Source organism: Cardiocondyla obscurior, linkage group LG15, assembly GCF_019399895.1.
Source record: "Cardiocondyla obscurior isolate alpha-2009 linkage group LG15, Cobs3.1, whole genome shotgun sequence".
Taxonomy (NCBI): Eukaryota; Metazoa; Arthropoda; class Insecta; order Hymenoptera; family Formicidae; genus Cardiocondyla; species Cardiocondyla obscurior.
Window position 1 is genome coordinate 4,376,766 of NC_091878.1, and position 21,396 is coordinate 4,398,161.

The following is a 21,396-nucleotide window of genomic DNA, read 5'->3' on the forward strand; positions in this document are numbered from 1 at the left end:
GGCGTCTGACCATATACGATAGCGCGTCATAAAGGTAAGAATATCTGGACATCAGGAAGGAGTCGTATGTATGCTCGCCGTCAGGAAAGGCGTTCGTGGTGCTGCGACGCCTGCTGGCGTACGTGATCTTGGCGTAGTGTGCGTCGAATCTCACACGAAGCGCGCGCGTAAATGTATTGCGGAGCATCGGTCACAGAGGATTGAGGGGGAACGCGGGGCTTACTACACCTCCGTACTCGGCGGCCGAGAGAGAAATAAGTCACGTACGCTAGCCGCCGTCGCCGCAGCAAACGCCATATCTTGGTCCTTTATTTCCATCATTGTAGACTTCATTCCTCTTGCATTTTTGGTTTCACCTTCGCAACACTATGTTTCCTCCATGCTCCATGCTCCATGCTCCAATCTAAATTTTGACGGACTAGTCAGACCGCGGTGTAATACATTTAAGTGATGTAAGTAGAATATTCATAATTAATGGTACAATTACATATAATTACAATTTATTATTCACTTTTGAAATATTTAAAGCTGCTTCATTTTGTAATTCTTAATTTCGAAGTTGTGAAAGGTTTTAATATGCAAATTGTTAATAGAGGTTAGGTTGAGAATATAAATAAAGCACTTTTCACGTGAATATAAAATAATGTAGACTTAATTTTTTTTTTAAATTTAATTTTTTTCTAACATTTATTCCTTTTTAGTGCGAGGAAAAGATGGAAGATTTTGTACCAACGCGTGGGTCCCAAGTTAAGCAAGCTGCTACAAGTAGTTATGTTTCTGTAAATTATAAGGCGCCAAAGAAAAAATTAAAATACACAGAAAATTCGGATAATAATGAGGATATATCTACGGTGAAAAAGACGCAAGTTGAGCAGAGGCAAGAACAGGAAAAAGAGATGAAGAAATTGCGGTATGAGATTATCAAATTTGGTATGTCTGGTTTTGAGAAACCAAAGGCAAGGAAAGCAAAGGTCGAGCTTGCTATTAGTTTAGGTGCAAAACCACCGAAAAATAAGAGAATAAATTACAAATCGTTAAAGACACGACAGAAAATAGAAAAGGAGAAGGCAAAAGAAAAGGAGGAAAATAAATCTGGACTTACCAGTAGTTTAGTCAAATCCAAATCAAAGAAAACTCGCAAGAAGGACAGTGGTATTTTACACATTTATGGAAAGGTGCCGAAAGATGTTTTACTGAAGCAGAAAAGCTGAATTTATCAACATATATTTGAGATGTAAAAATTTGTTAATTTTAACGGCATTCAAAGAAAATATATACGGAATAAAATATCTAGTAAGAACTGTTGATTAAAATAAAAACTATTTGTTAATAATTTTGTAAAATAAATGTCTAATTATTAAATGTCTTGGAAATTTTTAATTAGGTTAAATAAATAAGGAAAAATGATATGCAACAGCTTGATCGATGAAGAAAAGAACGAGAAGGATGTACGAAGAAAGAGACAAATTTATAACTGCAAACATTTAAAATATTTTCTGTTGATTCATCGCTTTTTCATTACAACATCAACTGTCTATTATCTAACAATAATATCTCTTTTGCATGTTGTATACTATGTATGAAGAATAACAAGTAATAAAATAATATATTTTTATATAATATATATGCTTTTTTTTTTCTTTATATGGATTAATTTTTTGGGCCAGCCTTGAGCTTTGTAATATGTAGGATATAACGCTCTCGTCTGCATGTATTTAAAATAGGGTATATTCAGGTATGCGTACAGTTCACTCAATGCCACAATGGAATGATTCGGCATTCTGGAGAACTGTACTACATTGATCTTTTGAAATAAAAATCAGTCGAAGGCAGCCGCCGTTGGAGCCACCTCTAGTAACATCTGCAGGAAGGCATTGACACCTTCTGTAATCGATAAATAAAAAGCTTCAAAACTTAATATTAGACTTCTGCAATTTAAATTTATAATAATTTAATTTTTAGTAAAAAATTAGTTTTATTTTTTGCTTTTATTTTTTATTAGCCAGATCTTTATTTTTTTTTTAATTTAGAAACGACAATATATATTTCACACTATATTACTATTAACAACTGGTACAAGGCGCCATCAAATTTCAACGTAATCGTTAGATTGACAAGTAGATCTTTATCTTGGCAGAGTAGAGGTATACATATATACTTACCCATGAATTTGGGCACATATCCAAATTTTACAAAGGGGAGGTAGACGAGCATGCCCGCACCGATAAAGCCAGCCGCGTACAGGTACTCGATCTGAGGCTTGTCGATAATCGGTGCTACTATCAGATACGCGGAAATGATGAGCACAAGCACAGGTATCACCAGCGGGCATTTGTACGGTCGCGGATGGTTGGGCCTGGTCCTCCGCATCACCAGTAAAGCGAGCATCGAACCGCCATAGAATATCCATGCGGTGAACGAAAAGAAGTCGATCAACGAGTCGATGTTACCGGAAAGAACCATCGCGCCTGTGAAATCAGTAATTTGGCTTACAACACATTTAGACACCTTGAAGTCGACATGATCCATATAGCAACGGTCTCGCCTTGGAACTAAAACGACATATGTTATATAAAACAAAATCTCAAACAGACCGGAAAATACAACTCTAAATTTAAACCTCTTAAAGAATAAAAAAAAAAAAAAAAAAAGTTAAAAAATTTTAGAGTAATTTTGCAAGATAAAATTTCAAGTAAATTAATACAAAAATAAATGTAAGACGAATACGAACAAACATGAATAAACGAAAACGAATAATTGGAGTCCACTGAACGTGAATAATTTGTCGAAATAAATTGCGCGATTGCATTTATACGAATTTGTTCACCCTGTTTCGATTTGGCTTTATACCTGCTACAAGGGAATGGAAAATGAGGCCTGGGGCAGGAGTAAAACGTCGCACGTGCACATAGCTCAAGCAGTCGAGAAGATGACCCTCTCGCGACGCAGCAAAGCAGAGCCTACCCGCGGCAAACAAAGTTCCATTAGCAGATCCGAATGTGCTGATTGCTACGGAAAGTGGCATCAACCATGCCATCACGCCCAGTATTCGATTGCCGAATGTCTGCAAATAAATATTATATTAGATATTTGAATGTAGAAAATAATCTGAGCAAAATAGCGATTATAAATTTTAGTTAATTATATGCTCACCACTGCTACGGCTTCGCTCTCAATCATTTCTGACGGTGACATTACCGCCAGGTAAGATACGTTGATAAGCGCGTAACAGAGCGTAACGAGCGGTATGCCGATCATGATAGATCTGGGCAGATTTTTGGAAGGGTTTTTAATCTCCTCGGTCACGTAATTAAGATTGTTCCAGCCGTCGTATGCCCAGAGCCCGGTGTAAAAGGCGGTGGCGAGGCGACCAATGTTGATGGTGGTGCCGTCGATGGTGTCGAACGCCGTTTGGAGATGTTGCGTATTACCCTGTATCAATTTGTACGACCCGCCGACTATCACCACAAGTATAGCCATCAGCTTGGCGGCCGTAAAGGCGTTCTGCACGCCAGTAGCCAGGTTGACGCTGTAACAGTTGATTAGAAGTATCAGAACGATCGCCAGCAAAGCGACGATCTTGACCACCTGGTCGGGCGGCTCGCAGTCGACAGTGAACGCCTCGACGGTGTACTGGGCGAACGACAGGCAGATGATCGCCATCTGCGACGGCTTGAGCACCAGGGTGGACACCCAGGAGAAAAGGAAGGCAGGCGGGGCGCCAAACGCGTCCATGAAGTACGCGTACTCGGCGCCGCTGCTCGTGTTCATGGTACCCAGCTCGGCGTACGCAAGAGCGCCGCAGAGGCTTAGAAGACCGCACGCGGTCCATACAGCAAAACTGATGCCGACGCTGCCGGTACGCGTCAGCAGACCCGACGGCGACACGAAGATCCCGGAGCCGATCATCGTGCCGACGATTAGAGCCACCCCACTGACGAGTCCCACCCGTCTCTTGAGGTGAACAGGGTCGTTCGTCTCTGCGTCCGTCCCCTCCAGCCCTCCGCTCCCTCCACCCCCGTCTTCGTCATCCCCCACACCCCCAGATTGGCCTTGTTGTTGTTGCTGCTGTTGCTGCTGACGTTGCTGTTGTTGAGGATGGTGTAACGACGATTTGCCGTTGCTGCTGCCGTTGACCAGTTTGCCAGCTCGGCAGACCAGTCCGCTGCTAGTGTCGCCAACACCTCCTCCCACCCAGCCCCCTTGCAATTGCTGCTGTTGCACTTGTAGCTGACTGCCATTGCTCGTTTGCGGATCATGTCCCACGGTAACTGCAAAAGATAAGAAATGTCTTAATATTTTATAGACCTTTGATTATCCAGTCAGGTAAAACGATCCTTTCAATTTTCTGTAACCTGTTGCAACAGAAATAACTGTCGCGTGCTTCGACTCACTGCGCTTCGCATATTCGGAAAGGGAAAAAAAAGTGAAAAAAGACTTGATTATATTTTGATTTCGTGCCGGGTCCTAAGTTTAGAAGTCACCCGGCGACGACCGGACCACGTGGTCTGCCCTAGTCGCGCAATCTCCTCTTTCGTGGACGCGCCGGGCTCGAAATAATTCTGGATTTTGCCTCCTTACATAAACGTGTATAAATTGTTACGAGAGAGCCGCTTCCAGTTTCGATCTTCCTTCCACGATCGGCCCGAGGTTTTCTTTTCTTTTTTTTCTTTCTTTTTTTCACGGCAATAAAATAACGCAAAATAATTTCGCGATCAGCCTCGCGTCCACCGCGCCCGATTGCCGATTAAAACAATCAACCTGAAAAAATTAACAATTATAATTCACTGACGAAGTGACGTTTGGGATAGCACATACCGGATGTTGGGAGTGAACAGATCGCCGGGCACGGATAATTATTCGAGGGCGCGACGAGACAACCGACCGGCCCGTACCGCATCCCTTTTGCTTACTGCTTAGCTGGCGGGCCGTCGCCGGTGACCACGCGACCTGATCCCCGTGCGCTCCCGCGCCACGTGACGGCGATTATCATATTATTATCACGGTGGTCGCGGCGTCCGCGACCGTAATAGTTCGCGTGGCGGCGCGCCAAGGAAGACACGGCCGTCCACCGGCTCCTTTTTCGCGGCGATAAATAATCGGTCGAGGAGCGCGCGAAATCCACCGGCCCCGGCAACGCGGGAATTTCGAACTGCGCGTAAGTGGAGGCGGCTGCGCCGTTCCCCTTTCTCAAGGTGACTTCTTGCTCCGCGCTATCGATTTCATCGGATGCGCACCTAGCGTGCCTTCCGCCGTCGCTCCGTTTCGACGTCGCTCGCGAAAATCGAAACTGCATCGGCGAGCGAGAAGCAAGGTAACGTCCGATCTTCGGAAGATGCAGGTCTACTGGGTACCCTGGCTCGCGAACAAATTGCCAACCCGGCCCGACAGAGTCCGATAAAAGCTGCGGTTTTTTTTTTTATTTTGATTACCGTTTATGCGAAAAAGGCACCACCGGTCGTTCCAGTGGTCAAAACAATTGGTATTACAAAGGCGGAGTTGAAAGTAAATTTTATCTACCCGCATAAACAACGATGCGCCGTCAAAATTGTTTTCGACGCGCGAAGATCGTAAAATCTCTATTTTGACCCCGCGCCGTGTATTTCTGAATAGTCGGCACGGCGGTTTGCTCACGTACCGTCTCTCCTCTCGTTAACTCGATTATCTCGTATGACAGCTGCGCGTTTCAATAGCACGGCCAAAAAAACGCGGAAGCGGAGGGCGGCCACTTATGCCAGCAAAACAATTGTTTACGATTTTACCACGCGGACGTGTCCACGAAGCGAACATCCGAATTCACGAGAATAATTGCGCGATGTCGCGAAATGTGCGTAATCGCTGACCGTAAAATCAATAATCTGCGACGTAACGTCGTTCATCCTGCTATTAAACCGGGCTTATCGTAATTGACCGCATGGACAGTTCCGTGGGAAATTAAACGCAAATTCGATGAGGTATCGAGGCCCTCTCATCTGCTGAAGTTTAACGTTGAAGAGCGTTTCCCCATTCAACCTCATTAGATTTCAAATATCTGAAAATTATCGAATGTAGATTGTACGAAACCCTCTCGTAATTTTAAATGAAGAATAAACGTTTAAAATCTTACAGCTAGCTCTCTCTTTCTCTCTTTTCGAGAAACAGACGCTCTACGTATACGTATAGCAAGTCTTCTAAATACCAAACAATTACATTTATCGATCTTCATAAATTAGTTGTCTTAAACAAAAAAAAGTAGATCGAATAAAATGGCAATGTTCTCTTTATTACAACGTGGCGGCAGAACGTAGTAGACTAACGTATAGATAAAGAAATATTGGGAAAAGCCACAGTGTCTTACTGAAAGAAGATCTTGGGTATGTGCATCAAGTTAAATCGAATAATGTCATTGTACAGAAAAATTCGCGAAGGTAAAAGAAAAAGAATTTTATTTCGCAATAACGGCGGCAGTAATAAATTTGCGTAATTATAGCGAAGTTCATTACAGCGCGTTAAATAAATCAATAAAAAAAAAAATATATATATATATATTTCTTTTGCAATTAAGTAACGTCAATATTTTGTATTACGTTGAGGAAAATAAATTGTGATGAGGAAGTAGGATTACCTTAATGCATCTCATACAATTTTTAACTGCCATGAGCTTCGGATAATGAATTAATTAAAGAAGAGAGGAAATTTCAATTATTTAATAAACGGAATTTTTTAAGCAGTTAATCGATGGAGGCATCTATTAATTTTAATTAGCTCGTCATTGGAACATGATCGTCACGGAGCTGATTCAGATTCCTGACATTCTCAGAAAACTTTAATGTGACAAATCGCGCGCCTAAAAGAATGATTGCACGTTACGAAACAAATCCACGTTTACAGGCGAATTGCGAGCTTGTGTGCGCCACTGTTACGTGCGCATGTGAATGTATATCATTTTTAATAACCGAGCTGGCTAATTGGCTTATTTTTGCGGAGAGAAAATATAAAAATTATTTCAGAGGCGCGAGATTGAAGCGTTCACTCCCCTATTCATGACCCGAGGGATTAAGTAGTAGCGACGAAAATTAGTCTGACAAAACGGTTTTAATTTATATCATTAATATGAATATATTAAAAACGTTATTAAATTCCCTTACAGAGATCGTCCATTATGTCCTCATACGTATCTATAATCCCCTTTCTAACCGGCTTTGCACAGAATGCGAGAGTGTTGCGTCAAGTAATTTGTTAATATGCTAAAAATGTTATAACGCTAACGACACCACGTGATTTTGCAGAACATTATCACGATTGTAAATTATTCTTTAAGTTGACTTTTAACGTTTCGCACTTTCGGCAATATATTTCTTCGCTGGCGCAAAACGAAACCGACCCATTAGTCGGATCGTCGTAATTCATTCACGCGCGTCGTTGCATCAGTCGTCGAAACTTTGTTAATATTATTGTGACAACTGCCAGCTCGTGACAACGATGCTTTTGCATACAAAATGAGGGAGTAATGTATGACAATGCAAACACATAAATAGTAAATATAATGAGAGGCCGGGACGCGGTGGTAAAATTGGTACCAGCGGGATACATTTTATGCAGCGGCATTCGAATTATTTATAACTTATTTACTGAATTATACTATATATAAAAAAAAATTGCGTTTAATTAAAAAGATAAGCTGAGAAAAAATTTTGTTAAACAAATCAAACCTTCTTTCGGTTAAACCCAGATTTAGTTAATACAACAAAATTATTATTTAACCAAATAAATTGTTATCCATATAGACCACAATTTATTTTAATTTATTAAAAATTTTTTCGTATTAATTAAATCTGGATTAGCCGAAAGGTTTATTCAACAAATATCTTTTTCTCAGTGATAGATAAGCTTATCGATTCGAACTAGATACCCTATGTTTTAAAAGGACTTATTTTTAAATTAGCGGTTTAGAAAAGCTTTCGTGTGCAAATAGCACATTAAGAGACAAGCGGCTATCGGATCTCTATTAAACCGATTAAGCTTGCAATCAGTGACGCGGGCAATTTTTATCTTTACGAGATTTATCGCGCGAGATTCATCGCGAGCGCGAAATAGAGTCCGGTCTCATTTAAAACTGATCGCGGCCGATATTCCGGCGACGTGTCGCTTAACGATGTAATTGCCGATGACGCCAAGGCACGGCGTTTATCGCACGCGTCGCTTCTAATGATTCGAGAGACGGCAAAGACGACGATGAAAACGAAGACGACAAAACGAGCAGCGCGAAGCAAACCGGAGTGTCATGATTCCCCCTCGGGTCTTAGTCTTTTAGCGCCGCGAATTAGGTTGGGTTAAATTACAAAATTCCGCGAAATGTTCGTACAACGACGAGGCTGGCCAATCGAATAGCATTCATCAGCACATATCAAAGTTGATACACGCCGCGTTAACGTGCGTTGGATGCCGCGAAAGAGTCTCAAATAAAAAGGAAAGAAAATAAAGGCTTAAATTCTAGACTTTGTAAATTGGAGTGATTTTAAAAGATAGAGAAAAAAAAAAAGGGAGACAAATTACATGAAATGTTTTAGAATATTTGAGGCAATAATATGTGAATGAATAATAAAATATATTTACGGTCCGACTTGCGAATGTTTAATTTTTACTCGGCTCCGTGTCCACAGAGAAGATTTCTAATTTCAAACTGAAGCGTTTATTTTTTTTTTTATTAACAAACCTGTCCCGGCCGACAGGCAGGCTTGACTGATTGAAAAAATCTGTTGTTTGCGTTCCGTCAACTGTGCATTAGCTTTCGCTGTGTCCGTTTTTATTCATAGATCCCACGTGTTTGAATTGTTTCAGATAGATTTGATTAGGACGCGGATCGATTTTTTACTCGGGTGGAGAACGTCGTGTACGCGTTTTATCGCGCATTTCGTCGTGCATCTCGAGAGAAACGGCGCGGTGGGAGATCAAAACGTGATGCATTTTGCAATGTTAACGTCGCGGGTCAAATCGCATTAATAACCGTAATCGCTCACCGTGAAACGTCGCAACGATCCAATTGCGTCTGACTCGAGATGCGTGAGAAACGGGAGCGTTTTCGATCCGCGGAAGTGCCGGAAAGCGAATTAACGTTACTGCGTTTCACGGACAAGGCCGCGTCGATCACAAGAATCCCATCGAGCTCGTTGTCGGAGTTGTAATTGCGCGTCTATTCTTTCGTTCGTTTCCTACGTCGAAACTAGAAACTGCACAGTGAATTCATTTGAAGAAATCTATTTTGATTACGATACATTTTATAAAAAATATTACTGTAATTTAAATGTTATTTTACGTAAATTAAAAAGAGGTTTTAATGAACGTATTTAATTTCTAAGTTTTTAATATGTATGCCTGAGAGAAAATTGAGGACACTACTGGGACACCTCGTGTGTAGGCAGGATAAGTCATTTCCAGCTTTAATTCTCGGTGGGGTTTTTTTATTTTTTTTTATCTCGAGCCACGAGATCTCGCGATTTTAGAGGTCAGTTCCTATGTGGGTCGCTTTTTCTAATGCGTTTTGTTCGACAATTTGTCTACGATGGGGTAACGAACAAAAAAAGATTGGAATGATTGTAATAACGTTATAGCCCGTGTGCAAACCGCGTACAACTTTGCGTCGATAAAACTGCGATGAAACTGGAAAATTCTAACGCAAATGAAAAAGGTTTGACGTAACGCTCAGATTTAGAAAAGGGAGATTAAACAAACGCATTCATGCATCGATGTTCTATTTCATTTTTCTTCGCTACCGCTTTGCTTATTAAGCTGAAGCGTTAATTTTCTCCTTTGAAAGAAATTGAAAAACAAATTCTGCCGCTTTGTGGGATCGGTTTGGCCTCGAGGAAACGCTTCTTGCATCAAAAATTATGCTTGTGCGAAAAGCAAAACTCGTTTGAGTGCTCGAGGTAATTGCTGTCAAATTATGATTATCATAATTTATCCATTAACAGCCTATTACACGCGTGTCGCGTTTTCAACCCCGTTCAATTATGCTTTTAATCTTGCCAAGACGTACGTGTCTCGCGGCATACAAATATTGTCTCTCGAAAAGACTTGGCGTGAAATCTGCTCGAACAGTTATTCCAGTGTGTACTTAGTAAAAATATTTACCGCGTAATTATGCATTATCCTTTCTTTTTTCCTCATAATTCTAAAAGCGTGTGTATAATTTCGTACAATAAGTCCCGAATCGTACAACCATGCCGTAATTTAATTCGTAAAATTGATATCTTATAAAAATATAAAACTACATATTTATATTAAAATGTCACCTGTGATTTGTAATTATATTATTTATAAATATTTCACATTGCTTGTAAAGAATCTAAATATCTCGAGTCTCAAAAATAGATAGCTTTGCCAATTGCACTCTTAGTTAAACGTACTTCAATATTGAACGAGTGTTACGTTAACTGGGCAAATATTCGATCGTGAAGTTATTGACAGAAAAGAATTTTATCAAATAGAAATGGAAGAACGCGTATGTGGGCGAGCTGAAACGCTGGCAACCTTTATCGCGACGCGATAGCGTCAGGATATCATTCCGATATTCAAGCTATTTACTAAACAATGATTTGGGAATGCAATTTCAGGCTCGACTTCGATTTGATGCACTATTTTAATAAAGCGGCGACTACAAGTGTTGATTGCATTTTTCGGCTTTACGTTATTCGTATCGCGTTATATCGATCGACACGAGCGCGCGATCGTATAATTCGCACTTGAGAATTTCTCATCGACGAGTTTGTGTTGCGCGACGTAAAAAAAAAAGAAAAGAAGTCGTGGCCCTACAAAAAAATCGAACTCGAAGGACTCACGAGGGATTCTTCGTTATAAGATCACGATGGCATTTTGATAAGCGAGTTTCCTCGAGCGAACAGAGACCGGGATGGCATAATCCCTTGAGAAGCTTCAATTCAATTTTGCATTAGTCAATTAGTGAATATACGTCGAACGGGAAAGGCCCGTGAATTTTCATAATCTTTTAAATTTCAAATTTTTCCATGGGAACAATTAAAGCCCGTACAACTGAAAGTCTTATTCGCTTGGAAACGAGACAATTATTTATACTAACAGACATAATAACTATTGTGATATTAATTAATAATAAGATACAAATAAAATTAAAAGTCCAATTCAAAGATTTGAATATTACGTAAAGAGCCCGGAGCGAAGTTAATCAGATGTAATTCCCGGAATTCAATAATATTATTTGGCATTAATACTCTTCTTCGGTCGTAAAATTATAAATAATTCCGCGAACGGTTATTAAATTTGCCAGAAGTAGCAAAAATTAGAGACTTAATTCACATTACGCATTATATGCCGTAATATTTTATCTGAATGATCAGATTCGTGGTTCATTAAAATTCCTACTCTCTAGCATTATTAAGATACCATATATATATCACTTTTGTCACGTTTTGATCCTTACGGCGATTTGCATAATGCAAGACTAACGGCAGAGGAGTTGCTATGTCGAGTTGCGTCATCTCGTGTAACCAGAGAAACGCCAGGGAAAGAGAGGAGAAGAAGAGATTCTGGAGCACGCGATGCCTTCCGTCCGACCAAAACGCGATTCGCTTCAAAAATATCCACGCACCGTTGCATGTGTCAGTAACATTGAGCGCGAACGAGGTGAAATCGATTTACTTGATCCTTCGTCGCTCGCGAGATTACCCGAACACTATCGTTGCGTTAACGCGGTAATCGAAATACAATAGCTACCGAGCCAACAATTGCACGAAGATACGCATAGCAAGTGCACGCATTTTAATATCTAATTTCATTGCCCGGCGTTTACTTTATTAAAATTTTTCTTCCGCGATAATTAATTATCGAGAGCGTCCGGTGTTTCGTTGCTCTGCTCGACTCTTACGTTAAAGCTTGATTTATGCGAAGTAGCGTAAACAATATTGAGCTGGCAAATAACGGAGGCATCGCGTCTTCAAAATTAAACGTTAAATTGGACATGATTCTCATCTGGCAAATCACATGAATAAAATTCACGTGATTAGCGCGGCCTGGCTCTGTTAAATAGAATTGCGACAATGCGAACTAATAGCTTCTCCGGTATATAACTCACGCGTGTTCGTGAGGAAAAAAAAAAGAATAAAGAAAAAGAAAAAGACGTATGCAGGAAAGGAAATATCTTCGTGCATTCGTTATTGTTTCTCGGCCCCAAAATTAATTCGACAATACGAGCTGAATTTCGCCCACGTGGACGCAATAACGAGATTATTTTTAACGATTTCGAATGGACACGCAGCGTGCTAAAGTGGCCATAAATAGACGGACACGAGAAATAGACAGACTTCTCAACGAGCTTGAATCGACGAGAGACGCGAGGGAGAAAGAGAAAGAGGAAACGACAACAAGAGGAGCCGCGACGTTTTATTTAAGCCAATCATTTTCTGCATGCAAACTCATATACGAGCCGCTTTTCATCAATGAAATCCGATGAAGTAGTACGAGTGCGACAGCACTCGCGCGCTGGAAGAAGAACTGACGTAAAGAGGACTTGGCCATTATGGATACAGTTGGAAGTGAAAACATCTTACGAGGTGCTAAAAAGTTAAGTCACCGTAACACCGAGCACCGTGTACTTTTGTATTACCTACACCGATAATAAATTCTAGCCTCACGCAAGTAAACTAACGAGTGAAAATTACGCTTCGAATTTAATCACGCTTCGTAGAAATATGTTTTAATAACGTCAGATATTTTACTTATTTTTAACGTAGAATAAAATTTATTTTTAAAAGATTTTATCAGAGTTAAGTGAAAGAGGTTGTTTTTTTTTTTTTTTTTTTTGAGCATGTAGAACATAAATTCTCCTCTGCTTCTTAATTGGTTTATCCGCGTAAAATGTGAAAAAAGTTTTTCTCGTACAATCTAACGCAATAGAAGAATAAATTCTGGGATCAGTTCGTTTAGCGTTTTATCTCTTCAGCGCAAACACGAATTGAACATTGTCACTGCTAATAAAACACGTGGATCGTCCGTCAGCGGTTAAATAATGCTCGCGTTAATCTGCCGAGATTGAAACGTACTGTAGCGAAAGATGTAGGTGGAAAAGTACATTAACGTTATCGGAAAAGCACTTGTTTCAACATGGGGAAAGGAGAGCGCTGCGGCATCGCAAATCTATTCCTGGTGCGTAAGAGGTCACACGGATAAAACCAGTTTTTACGCCGAAGTAGAATAAACTTAGAGCGACTAACAACGCCGATGTCTCTATTGTCTATTATTTTTATCCACTTTCACCGATTAAAAAAGAACAGTGCGTACAAGAAACGGAAATAAAAATAAAATATATAAAAAAAAAAAAAAAAAAAAAAAAAGACACGACGGAAAAGGAGAAGCGATTGATCACTGATAGTTCATTAAGTGGCTCACGATGAATCATTAATCAAAGTAAGAAGAGTCTCGTCGAAATGATTATCAACTGTGGCTTCGACGCCTCTTCGACGTTATTCGGACTTTATCACGCGACTTGTTTTCTTAGAGTTACTTAAGAGTAAAAGATGAAAGAAAAACGGAGCGCACTAAGTATGAATGAATGAAATTCGATGGCATCGCAAGCGCTTCATTGGCGATTAATTATTAGTGGCGCTCGCCGTCTCCTCGATTCAAGTGGAGGCGAGCTGGACTTTATCGCGTTAAGCATTTGTAACAATTATGTGCCAATAGTCGTGAGAAAGCGGTTAATAAAGCGCGATGATCGTTATTGAGTGTACCCCGCTAATATTTTCGTAGTAGTGGCTCGCGTACGATCCCGAGCTATCGCAGAATCGATCGCGTTCCCAGCCTGATTTAGCTCGTCTGACCATAACGGGCTGACTCCACTTAAGGATAATTGTTGCTTTTGATTTATAAATCATTAATACATTCCTAATATTATTACGTACAGAAATTGCTATACCGAACGTAGATCTTTTCGCTTTAATAACAATTCTATGAGGCTCGCATTATTCCTTGAACTAAAAGGAAAAATCAATTGCTATCAAAAGAAGCAAAAAAAAAAAAAAATTAATCGACTTTCGCTATTAGTAAACTTTCGTTCAGTATTTTTATTTCATGCAAATTATCGCGATTGTTATAAATTCATTAAATACGTTTTTGCCCGATCGTGTCCTCGACTAATTGCGAGATTCAAGACTGCGATTACGCAATGACAGTTTAACGCAGCGTCGCGCCTAAAAGTGATGAACAGCCACGAGGCTCGCACCTAGCAAAACCCGTTTTTCATTGACAAAGGGAATAAAAGACTCGGCGGCGAGACGTTTATAATTAGCAAACATCTCGAGACTTGAGCGATAGCAAGAGTAACTACTGGACACGTCTTGGCAGCCTGAGCTCGACCACGAGGACGCACGCGACCAACAGGTTTTTCGTTAGCGCACCCTGGGTGCACTAGTGACGTAAAGCACACGGCTGCTTTATTTCAATCGCTGTTGCACCGAGTGCTCCGAAATTATTTATTATTCCGCCGCGAACCTAAAGAAAGACTTTCTGCCTACCGCCGTCGTAAATTCGTAATAGTCTCTACAGGGAGTCCCCCCGCCGGCGGTCCTTTTGCGCAAGATAAATATTAATATTAAGCCGCGAATGTTTTCCTACGAGAAAGCAAGTAGTAATTCAAGCCCTCGCAAGACAGCCGCCTATTGTAATCGTAAATGTTCCTCACTTTTAATAAGTGCACCCGTTCGCGCTGCGTTTTCTCATCGATCACGCACAGAAAAAGAATGTCTTCGCAGTCCACGTGTTGTCTTGCCGGCCTTCAACTACTCCTCATGTTTCATAATTAATAAGAACACGCCCCTAATGCCCTAATGTTAACTGCAGCTAAAGAACGTCATCGATACTCAATATCGACATCAGTAGGCGTTGAGGGAAGGAACTCTTTGCCTCGCATTCGAGATGAACTCGCAAGAAAATGTTGGATAATCTCTCAAACGGCGGAGATCCTGGTTTCTAATTAATTTTTTTTTCTTTTTTTTTTCCCCTCTCACCTCGTAAATCCCCAAGGAGTGCAGACGCACTTTTCCCTCCCCTAACTCGCTCGATTGTGCTAACAAGCTAGATTGCATTCGCGGAATAACGCCGATCGGATGCACGAAGTTCAGGACAATATTGTTTTCACCGAGATAATTCCCCGAGATATTCTTGACCTGATAAAATATTCTTGTAAGGATATTTTCATTTTCCGTGCGTTATTTTTAGCTTGAGGAAGAGAAACTCCGTCTCTCGGTTATTATCGACTTATAAATCACAGGCTTGTTGGTTTTATTTCTTTTGTATCTCGTTTGTTAAACTTTATCGGTGAGAAGCGTTACGATTTATTTTAAAACAAAGTTGTTCCAAGTTTTTTTTTTTTTCTTTTGTTTAAAGAACAAAAAAATATAAATGAGGAGGGTTGATCAAGTCTTTTGTTTTTTTTTGTTTTCTTTGCGTAAACCGTCGGTTAAAAATTTGTAAGAGTTAATAAATTAAAACACGCAATTATAACGCGCTATTTAGTTAAATTCCATTGCTTCTAAATGCCCTGGCGACTCTTTCTCCGGTTAACGCGATTACGTAGTCGAAAAGCGTGCCGGCTGATCCGTTACAACCAAACAAACGTAAACGTAGGCGTATCGCGTGCACCCCGGCGTGATGCAAGCCCATTAATCGCGAGGTCTCGCGGCGAAATGATCTAATCTCCAAGAATTTGCAAGAGCCTACTGATTAATTCAATTTTATTTTCACGGATCGTCTTTATCCCGAGACTCTCAAGCCTGCCACTCATCGTCGGACCAAAGACAAATATAAAAGAACAAATATAATTATTCAACAGACCTAAGGATCTACTTTTTGTTTACACAACGGGTAATGTCCAGTCGCATCAAAGTCTCGTCTACGAAAATAGGCATTCACCTTTAAAAGCCTTTTTCAGAGGAGCTTGTTAATTATCCACATGACCTGGGCCGACTCTATCGTAGTGTAGCGAAATTACAGAGTCCAGTTAAACCGACCGATTACAACCAGATGCGACCGGCGTCCCTGTTATCAAACTCTGTTGCGTAGGAGAAGGATTGCTCCGGCGTTTGGACACTTACCTCGTTTGAGGGGCGCGACATGCATGACTCTTGGAGGGACCGATAAGAAGGGCGGACCGTGAGACCGCCTCTCATGACACCACGCCGCTACTTTTCAGTGCCAACCACCGTCGTTCGCGCCTTACGCAGCTACTGTCCTCGCCGTCCTTTGTCGTCCACTCGCGCAGCCCTTCCTCGCGCCGGCCCGGTCGACCTCTGCCCTTTCCACTTCCGGGACCGGTTACCGTTGTATCTTCTCCGCCGTCCTTCGCAGCGTGCGCCTCTACTTTCGCTGGATCTCCCTTCGTCTCAGCGCCTACCCTTGCGACTCGGTTCGCTGGATTTATCCGTTCGCGACGTGCCCCCTCGAGAAGTCTCTTCTCTCAGTGTCCCTTCGGATGTTTCTTTTTTTCTTTTCTTTTTTTCTTTTATCGCTTGCCGCTGTGACGCCTCGAAGTCAGTGTTAGCCTACGATGCTCCCTCAGCGAGCTTTCGCGCTTTACTGGGCGCGTTCGTCGGCAGGCGAGGTCTATCATAGCCACCGCGAGGGAGTGAGGAGAGGCGCAAGGGTGGAGAGACGCGAGGGAGAACAGGCGCGGCGCGGCGCGGCGTGGCGTGGCGTCGGGAGTTTCGCTCGATACCGACGACGCCGCCGTGGAATCCTTACTCCGGTACGGCGCGAAGCATCCATTGGCCATTCCGCGGTCATCACGCGGCTCCTGCATGCAGCGGGACGCAGAGATGTCCGGACACCGGTCCACGCTCGATTTCAACGTCGTTCACTCGGTCGAGCCGCTTTCGGATGAATGCTTATACGTGTGACGTTCGCAATAGAATTTGTATTTATGAATGTATGAGTATGTATAATGAGATCCTGCACAGAGACGAAAAGCGATAGAAATTAATAGTGACAGTGATGACAATAAATACATATGTAATACTAACAAGTCTATTGTACATATACACAGAAATATATTTTTATAAAAAATAAAAAAAAAATTATGTATACGTAAACGTGTACAATCTTATAAGGTTTATATAAATTTTATAAGATTTTACACGTTCCTTTTTAAAACAGACAATCTTATGATCTTTAATACTAATGCATTTTCTTTTTACTATCTAAGATTAATGACATGAGGTCTTAAATAATTTCTTAACATCCTAAATAATGTCTTAAAGTGCTAATGTAACTTCGTAGCTGGAACTTACTTTTAACTTAAGATTTATGCGTAAAGGATTTCATGACAGGTTTTATGTTTTTGCTTCGTGGGAAGTCTTCTTTCTAGGGAATTCATTAGAGTAATTTATTTCTCTCCTTTCGGAAAATGACGTCGCGTATAAACGCTACATGTACATATGCATATATTATACCGTGTGTGTGTGTACAAATGTATACATATAAACATATAAATGCGCGTTAATCTTTTATCGTTATATAATACAAGTTGTCAATTTTCCTCTTTAATCTTTCTTTCGATTAAAGATCCTAGGCCAGGTGTCGTATTTGATTCATAAAAAATAACAGTGTGCAATATATATTCAGGAAAAATGTACAACAATTGAATCAATCGATACATGTGTATACACATACATATGTATAGTTATTAACAAATAACATGAGAATAAGAGCTCGGAATGTTTCAATGTCCGTTGATAAAGTTGCGATAGACCATAGTTGCGAGCACCCCGAGGGTGATTGGAATCAACCAGGACCACCAAGAACTGCAATTGCCAATCATCACATCACGATGCAGCATCGACTATTTACATATAATGATTCTTAAAAAAATAAATTCTACTAATATTCAATAAATATAGACAGTATGAATACGTTCACACTTGATTGTATTCGTGCGGCGTTAAAGCTCGTCAAATTTATTAAAGCTGATACTTTGTTCACACATTTAATTTGATTAAAACAAATTAAATTAAAATAAAAAGTTAGTAATATTATTTATCTATATAAAAAATGTCCGATAAAAAGCTAACATACTACGTCTAAAAAAAAAACATTTTAGATGCAAAAGTCTTTTAAATGTTAATCTAGATTTTCTAACATTGTATTAATATCAGCATTGCAAAATACGGTATTAACATTGCTAAAGCTACTTTCAAAGCATAAATTTCTGAATTAATTAAAAAATTTATTGTTGGAATTATATAATAAATAAACTAATCATTTAGGCTTCTACAAATAAAAATACTTAAAATATTCATTTTTAATAATCACACATCTGCAAATATCAGATAACGTCAGATAAAGTGTTATTGGTGACATCACTCTCATTAAAATACAAGCCTCCGTATTCATACTATCTTTTTGAACTAATTTAAAATTGAGGAAAGTAAGGAAGGAGTCCTTTATGTTAATAGGAAATGAAAAAATAGTTGGTTGGGAAACCAAAATTGCTTTGTCAAAGAATATCTTTCTGGAACAATAAAGTATAATTATTCTGAAATAATGAAATGTTAGATTTACAAAACAGTTAGAGTTAAGTTCCTAAAATACCGTAATAAGAAAATAGGAAGGAGATCATACCTAGAGCTATCTTCTGAATTTTTACCAGACCAATCCTTACGCTCCTTACTGTTGTCTTTCGTCCTATCTGCCTGAAATACATATAAATTAAGCCATTAATAAAAGAAAATTTATAAGTAATGTAATAATATGTACTCAGAACAAACCTAATTAATATAATAGATTAGATATTAGATATAATATACTTTGAACAGAGTAAAATTAACTCTTACTTCAACCAGCTCTCCCATTTTGTATTTATCCATCATTTGCCTTGCATCAGTCGAATGTCCAATATCCTCGAAAGGTTCTGTGGCATCACGTCCATTTTGTTCTAGAAGCACTTCCTCACCGCCCGGATGCTGTTGAAAACAATGTATTAGATTAATTCTAATAAAAGAAAGCATTGATCAAACATATATCTCGAACGAGCAAGTCCGAAAACGTTTAATTTTAATCAAAATTCCACTTTAAACTAAAATACTAGTTCGATTTAAGCTTATTTATAAGGAAAGAAAAAAAAAAGTTGCAACCTCCATGAGAAAAGGAGTGACATCGTAGACGTTGTTATGAATGATAATCCACGTATTCCCTGAATACTCGGAGTGCTTCGCCAGTTCTTCCCGAGTGAAAAGCCTGCCGGTAGAAGTAGCTGCGGCGGACTCGTCTTTGGTTGCCATTCTTCTTCTTTTTTAGTCAGTTTTTTCCACGGCTCGTTCGATCTCTCACAACTGATCGAACTCGAGGAACGATGTTCTTTATAGCAAGAGGCGGATGCACGATTGACTCAGCGTTTTTGTTTCGCTTTCGTCACAGACGAGCGCGTCGGGCGTCTACGACTAACCGTCAACTAGCCAGTAACAATGAACAGTGACGTTCGCGGGAGAGATGAACTTTGACCATACGCTTAGCCTTTCCGATCGGCGTTGACGATCTAGCGTTATTATCGGCGTTACGGCTTCGCGCTCGAGCTTAGGTGAGCTTCTAAAAATATACGAAAATTGTTACGATAATTTTTCAATGAGATGCTATGCGAACAATTGCATCGCCTCGATTTCGTACAAGTGGCGGCTCGTAGCAGATTTTCGCGGTACTAAAAACAAAATTATTTGATCTTGCTTCCGGTTTTCTCAACCGAAAGTCAAATGAAATTCTTTCTAGTTCCGAGAAGATTGGTTATGGGACGCCACCGTCACTGACGCCATTATGACCAAGTAGTTTAAGTCAACCGCGGCAAGTTGAACGTTCTACGTTTCAGTAGTACATTGCCGAATATAAGAACGAGGACAATGCGGATAAACCGGTTTTAATCCGTCTGTCATCTTGAATCTTCGCTTTGAATGATCCATGTCTCAACTTGCTACAACGACGCCGACGAAAAGAATTACTTTGAGTTTTTTTTTTTTTTAGTGATTCGTTGGCTCGCGACACAAACTTAGCGGCATGTTCTGCCATGTGTGCATTGTTGACTTATGAAGAAGAAATCAGAGAACGTACAATACTGATATTGTCTAATTGAGTGGATAAATATGAATCTCACCGATAGCGTTCTGGTACCTCTACTTATTTTCACATTTCTTTCGTCCGTGCAATGCGAGTTGTTGACGTTCGGAATAGTTGGATTGGCAGGCAGTTTAGGTTATTACGTGTACGACAGGTACAAGTGCGACTACAATGAGTGTTGCATACACGAATACATTCCAGCTGACTTGGACAGTGAGTGTAAACATGTAAACATATTTATTTTTGAGATAAAAATTAAGATAAAGAATTATTTATTTGTAGGACTGGAAACCATGCTCAGTACAAAGTTATTTGGGCAACAAATTGCTCGTGAAACAATCATTAATGCACTGAAAGACCACAGAGGAAATCATGATTCACCTAAAGCATTAGTTATGAGCTTTCATGGGACTCCAGGAACTGGCAAAAACTATGTAGTGCAAATGATTGCCCAGGCCTATTACAAAAATGGTGTACAGAGCAAGTATTTCCACTTCTTTAATGGTCGTAATACTTTTCCTCTGCAAAGAAAAGTAGATGAGTACAAGGTATATTCAAATATATATTAAATATAATATGATTGTTTTAAAAAATGTAAAAATTAATAGCAAAATACTTTTTTTTTTTTTCTAGGAAGAGTTGCAGAAAATTATTACTGCTAGTTTAATAGAGTGTAAAGAATCAATCTTTGTATTTGATGAAGTGGACAAAATGCCAGAAGGTTTACTAAATGTACTGGTTCCTTTTCTTGATTATAATACTTACCACAAATCTAGTAAGGGTGAAATTGTACATCAAAACAAATCTATTTTTATATTTCTTTCAAACACTGGCAGCTCTCAAATAGTACAAACTCTCACAAATTTATGGGAAAGAGGCAAGAAACGAGATGACATGCGATTGCAGGATTTTGAGAAATTGATAGCTGATGGAGCATTTAATGAAAAAGGTGGTTTTTATCATAGCGATACCATACAGACTAGTGTGATTGATCATTATGTACCTTTTCTGCCTCTTGAGGAAAGGCATGTTAAAAAATGTTTAGCAAGAGCTTTTACCGAACGAGGTTCTGTTCCAAATCAAGAAATGATAGAAGAAGCATTATCACACTTAACTTTTGGACCTGAACCATATAATTTGTACTCTATGGCGGGCTGTAAGAGGATAGAACAGAAAGTTGCCATGATTTTATATCGTAAGCAATCTGAATTGAAAGCTAATGATTAAAATTTAAAATATTTGTATTGTTAATTAAAATAATTTAATAAAATATTGTCATATAAGCATTCG

At 39.7% G+C, this 21,396-nt stretch overlaps 4 protein-coding genes across 7 annotated transcripts; 2 read left to right on the forward strand and 2 right to left on the reverse strand.

The window, feature by feature from the left end:
- The first annotated feature begins 18 nt into the window (after window positions 1-18).
- Window positions 19-1,731, forward strand: LOC139108480 (uncharacterized protein C1orf131 homolog). Of its 2 annotated transcripts, XR_011546667.1 has the most exons (3): window positions 20-452; window positions 702-1,293; window positions 1,385-1,731. XR_011546667.1 is itself a non-coding variant. In XM_070666830.1 (2 exons), the coding sequence occupies exon 2, from the start codon at window positions 714-716 to the stop codon at window positions 1,209-1,211; it is 498 nt and encodes a 165-aa protein (XP_070522931.1). In that variant the 5' UTR covers window positions 19-452; window positions 702-713; the 3' UTR covers window positions 1,212-1,731. The 2 variants fall into 2 exon arrangements, 1 of the variants encoding a protein (XP_070522931.1); XM_070666830.1 differs by having other exon boundaries at window positions 19-452; window positions 702-1,731.
- On the reverse strand, window positions 1,468-16,591 carry LOC139108474 (b(0,+)-type amino acid transporter 1). 2 transcript variants are annotated; one of them, XM_070666824.1, is made up of 5 exons: window positions 16,104-16,591; window positions 3,154-4,271; window positions 2,851-3,064; window positions 2,163-2,468; window positions 1,468-1,884 (listed from the first exon to the last, which is right to left on the reverse strand). In XM_070666824.1, the coding sequence occupies exons 1-5, from the start codon at window positions 16,126-16,128 to the stop codon at window positions 1,820-1,822; spliced, it is 1,728 nt and encodes a 575-aa protein (XP_070522925.1). In that variant the 5' UTR covers window positions 16,129-16,591; the 3' UTR covers window positions 1,468-1,819. The 2 variants fall into 2 exon arrangements, with proteins under 2 accessions (XP_070522925.1, XP_070522924.1); XM_070666823.1 differs by lacking the exon at window positions 16,104-16,591 and adding an exon at window positions 4,819-4,947.
- A 770-nt stretch (window positions 16,592-17,361) lies between these two features.
- On the reverse strand, window positions 17,362-19,283 carry Cyt-b5 (Cytochrome b5). 2 transcript variants are annotated; one of them, XM_070666832.1, is made up of 4 exons: window positions 19,137-19,283; window positions 18,837-18,965; window positions 18,625-18,695; window positions 17,362-17,807 (listed from the first exon to the last, which is right to left on the reverse strand). In XM_070666832.1, exons 1-4 carry the CDS (start codon window positions 19,281-19,283, stop codon window positions 17,726-17,728), a joined length of 429 nt encoding a protein of 142 aa, XP_070522933.1. In that variant the 3' UTR covers window positions 17,362-17,725. The 2 variants fall into 2 exon arrangements, with proteins under 2 accessions (XP_070522933.1, XP_070522934.1); XM_070666833.1 differs by having other exon boundaries at window positions 17,362-17,845.
- Window positions 19,284-19,447: 164 nt separating this feature from the next.
- On the forward strand, window positions 19,448-21,392 carry LOC139108479 (torsin-1A). The gene is made up of 4 exons (XM_070666829.1): window positions 19,448-19,579; window positions 20,014-20,319; window positions 20,389-20,654; window positions 20,740-21,392. Exons 2-4 carry the CDS (start codon window positions 20,133-20,135, stop codon window positions 21,331-21,333), a joined length of 1,047 nt encoding a protein of 348 aa, XP_070522930.1. The 5' UTR covers window positions 19,448-19,579; window positions 20,014-20,132; the 3' UTR covers window positions 21,334-21,392.
- The last annotated feature ends 4 nt before the right edge of the window (window positions 21,393-21,396 follow it).

What these genes read in the sequence shown, in the direction of transcription:
- LOC139108474 (XM_070666823.1), bottom strand. Translation starts at nt 4,900, where the DNA reads ATGCGGTACGGGCCGGTCGGTTGTCTCGTCGCGCCCTCGAATAATTAT. An exon ending in CTGTTCACTCCCAACATCCG is followed by an intron (nt 4,272 to 4,818) that starts GTATGTGCTATC and finishes TATCTTTTGCAG; the next exon opens with TTACCGTGGGACATGATCCG. An exon ending in AGAGCGAAGCCGTAGCAGTG is followed by an intron (nt 3,065 to 3,153) that starts GTGAGCATATAA and finishes ATTTATTTGCAG; the next exon opens with ACATTCGGCAATCGAATACT.
- Cyt-b5 (XM_070666832.1), bottom strand. Translation starts at nt 19,283, where the DNA reads ATGGCAACCAAAGACGAGTCCGCCGCAGCTACTTCTACCGGCAGGCTT. An exon ending in AAATGGGAGAGCTGGTTGAA is followed by an intron (nt 18,696 to 18,836) that starts GTAAGAGTTAAT and finishes TATGTATTTCAG; the next exon opens with GCAGATAGGACGAAAGACAA. An exon ending in AATTCAGAAGATAGCTCTAG is followed by an intron (nt 17,808 to 18,624) that starts GTATGATCTCCT and finishes TGGCAATTGCAG; the next exon opens with TTCTTGGTGGTCCTGGTTGA.
- LOC139108479 (XM_070666829.1), top strand. Translation starts at nt 20,133, where the DNA reads ATGAATCTCACCGATAGCGTTCTGGTACCTCTACTTATTTTCACATTT. An exon ending in CATTCCAGCTGACTTGGACA is followed by an intron (nt 20,320 to 20,388) that starts GTGAGTGTAAAC and finishes ATTTATTTGTAG; the next exon opens with GACTGGAAACCATGCTCAGT. An exon ending in GAAAAGTAGATGAGTACAAG is followed by an intron (nt 20,655 to 20,739) that starts GTATATTCAAAT and finishes TTTTTTTTCTAG; the next exon opens with GAAGAGTTGCAGAAAATTAT.
- LOC139108480 (XM_070666830.1), top strand. Translation starts at nt 714, where the DNA reads ATGGAAGATTTTGTACCAACGCGTGGGTCCCAAGTTAAGCAAGCTGCT.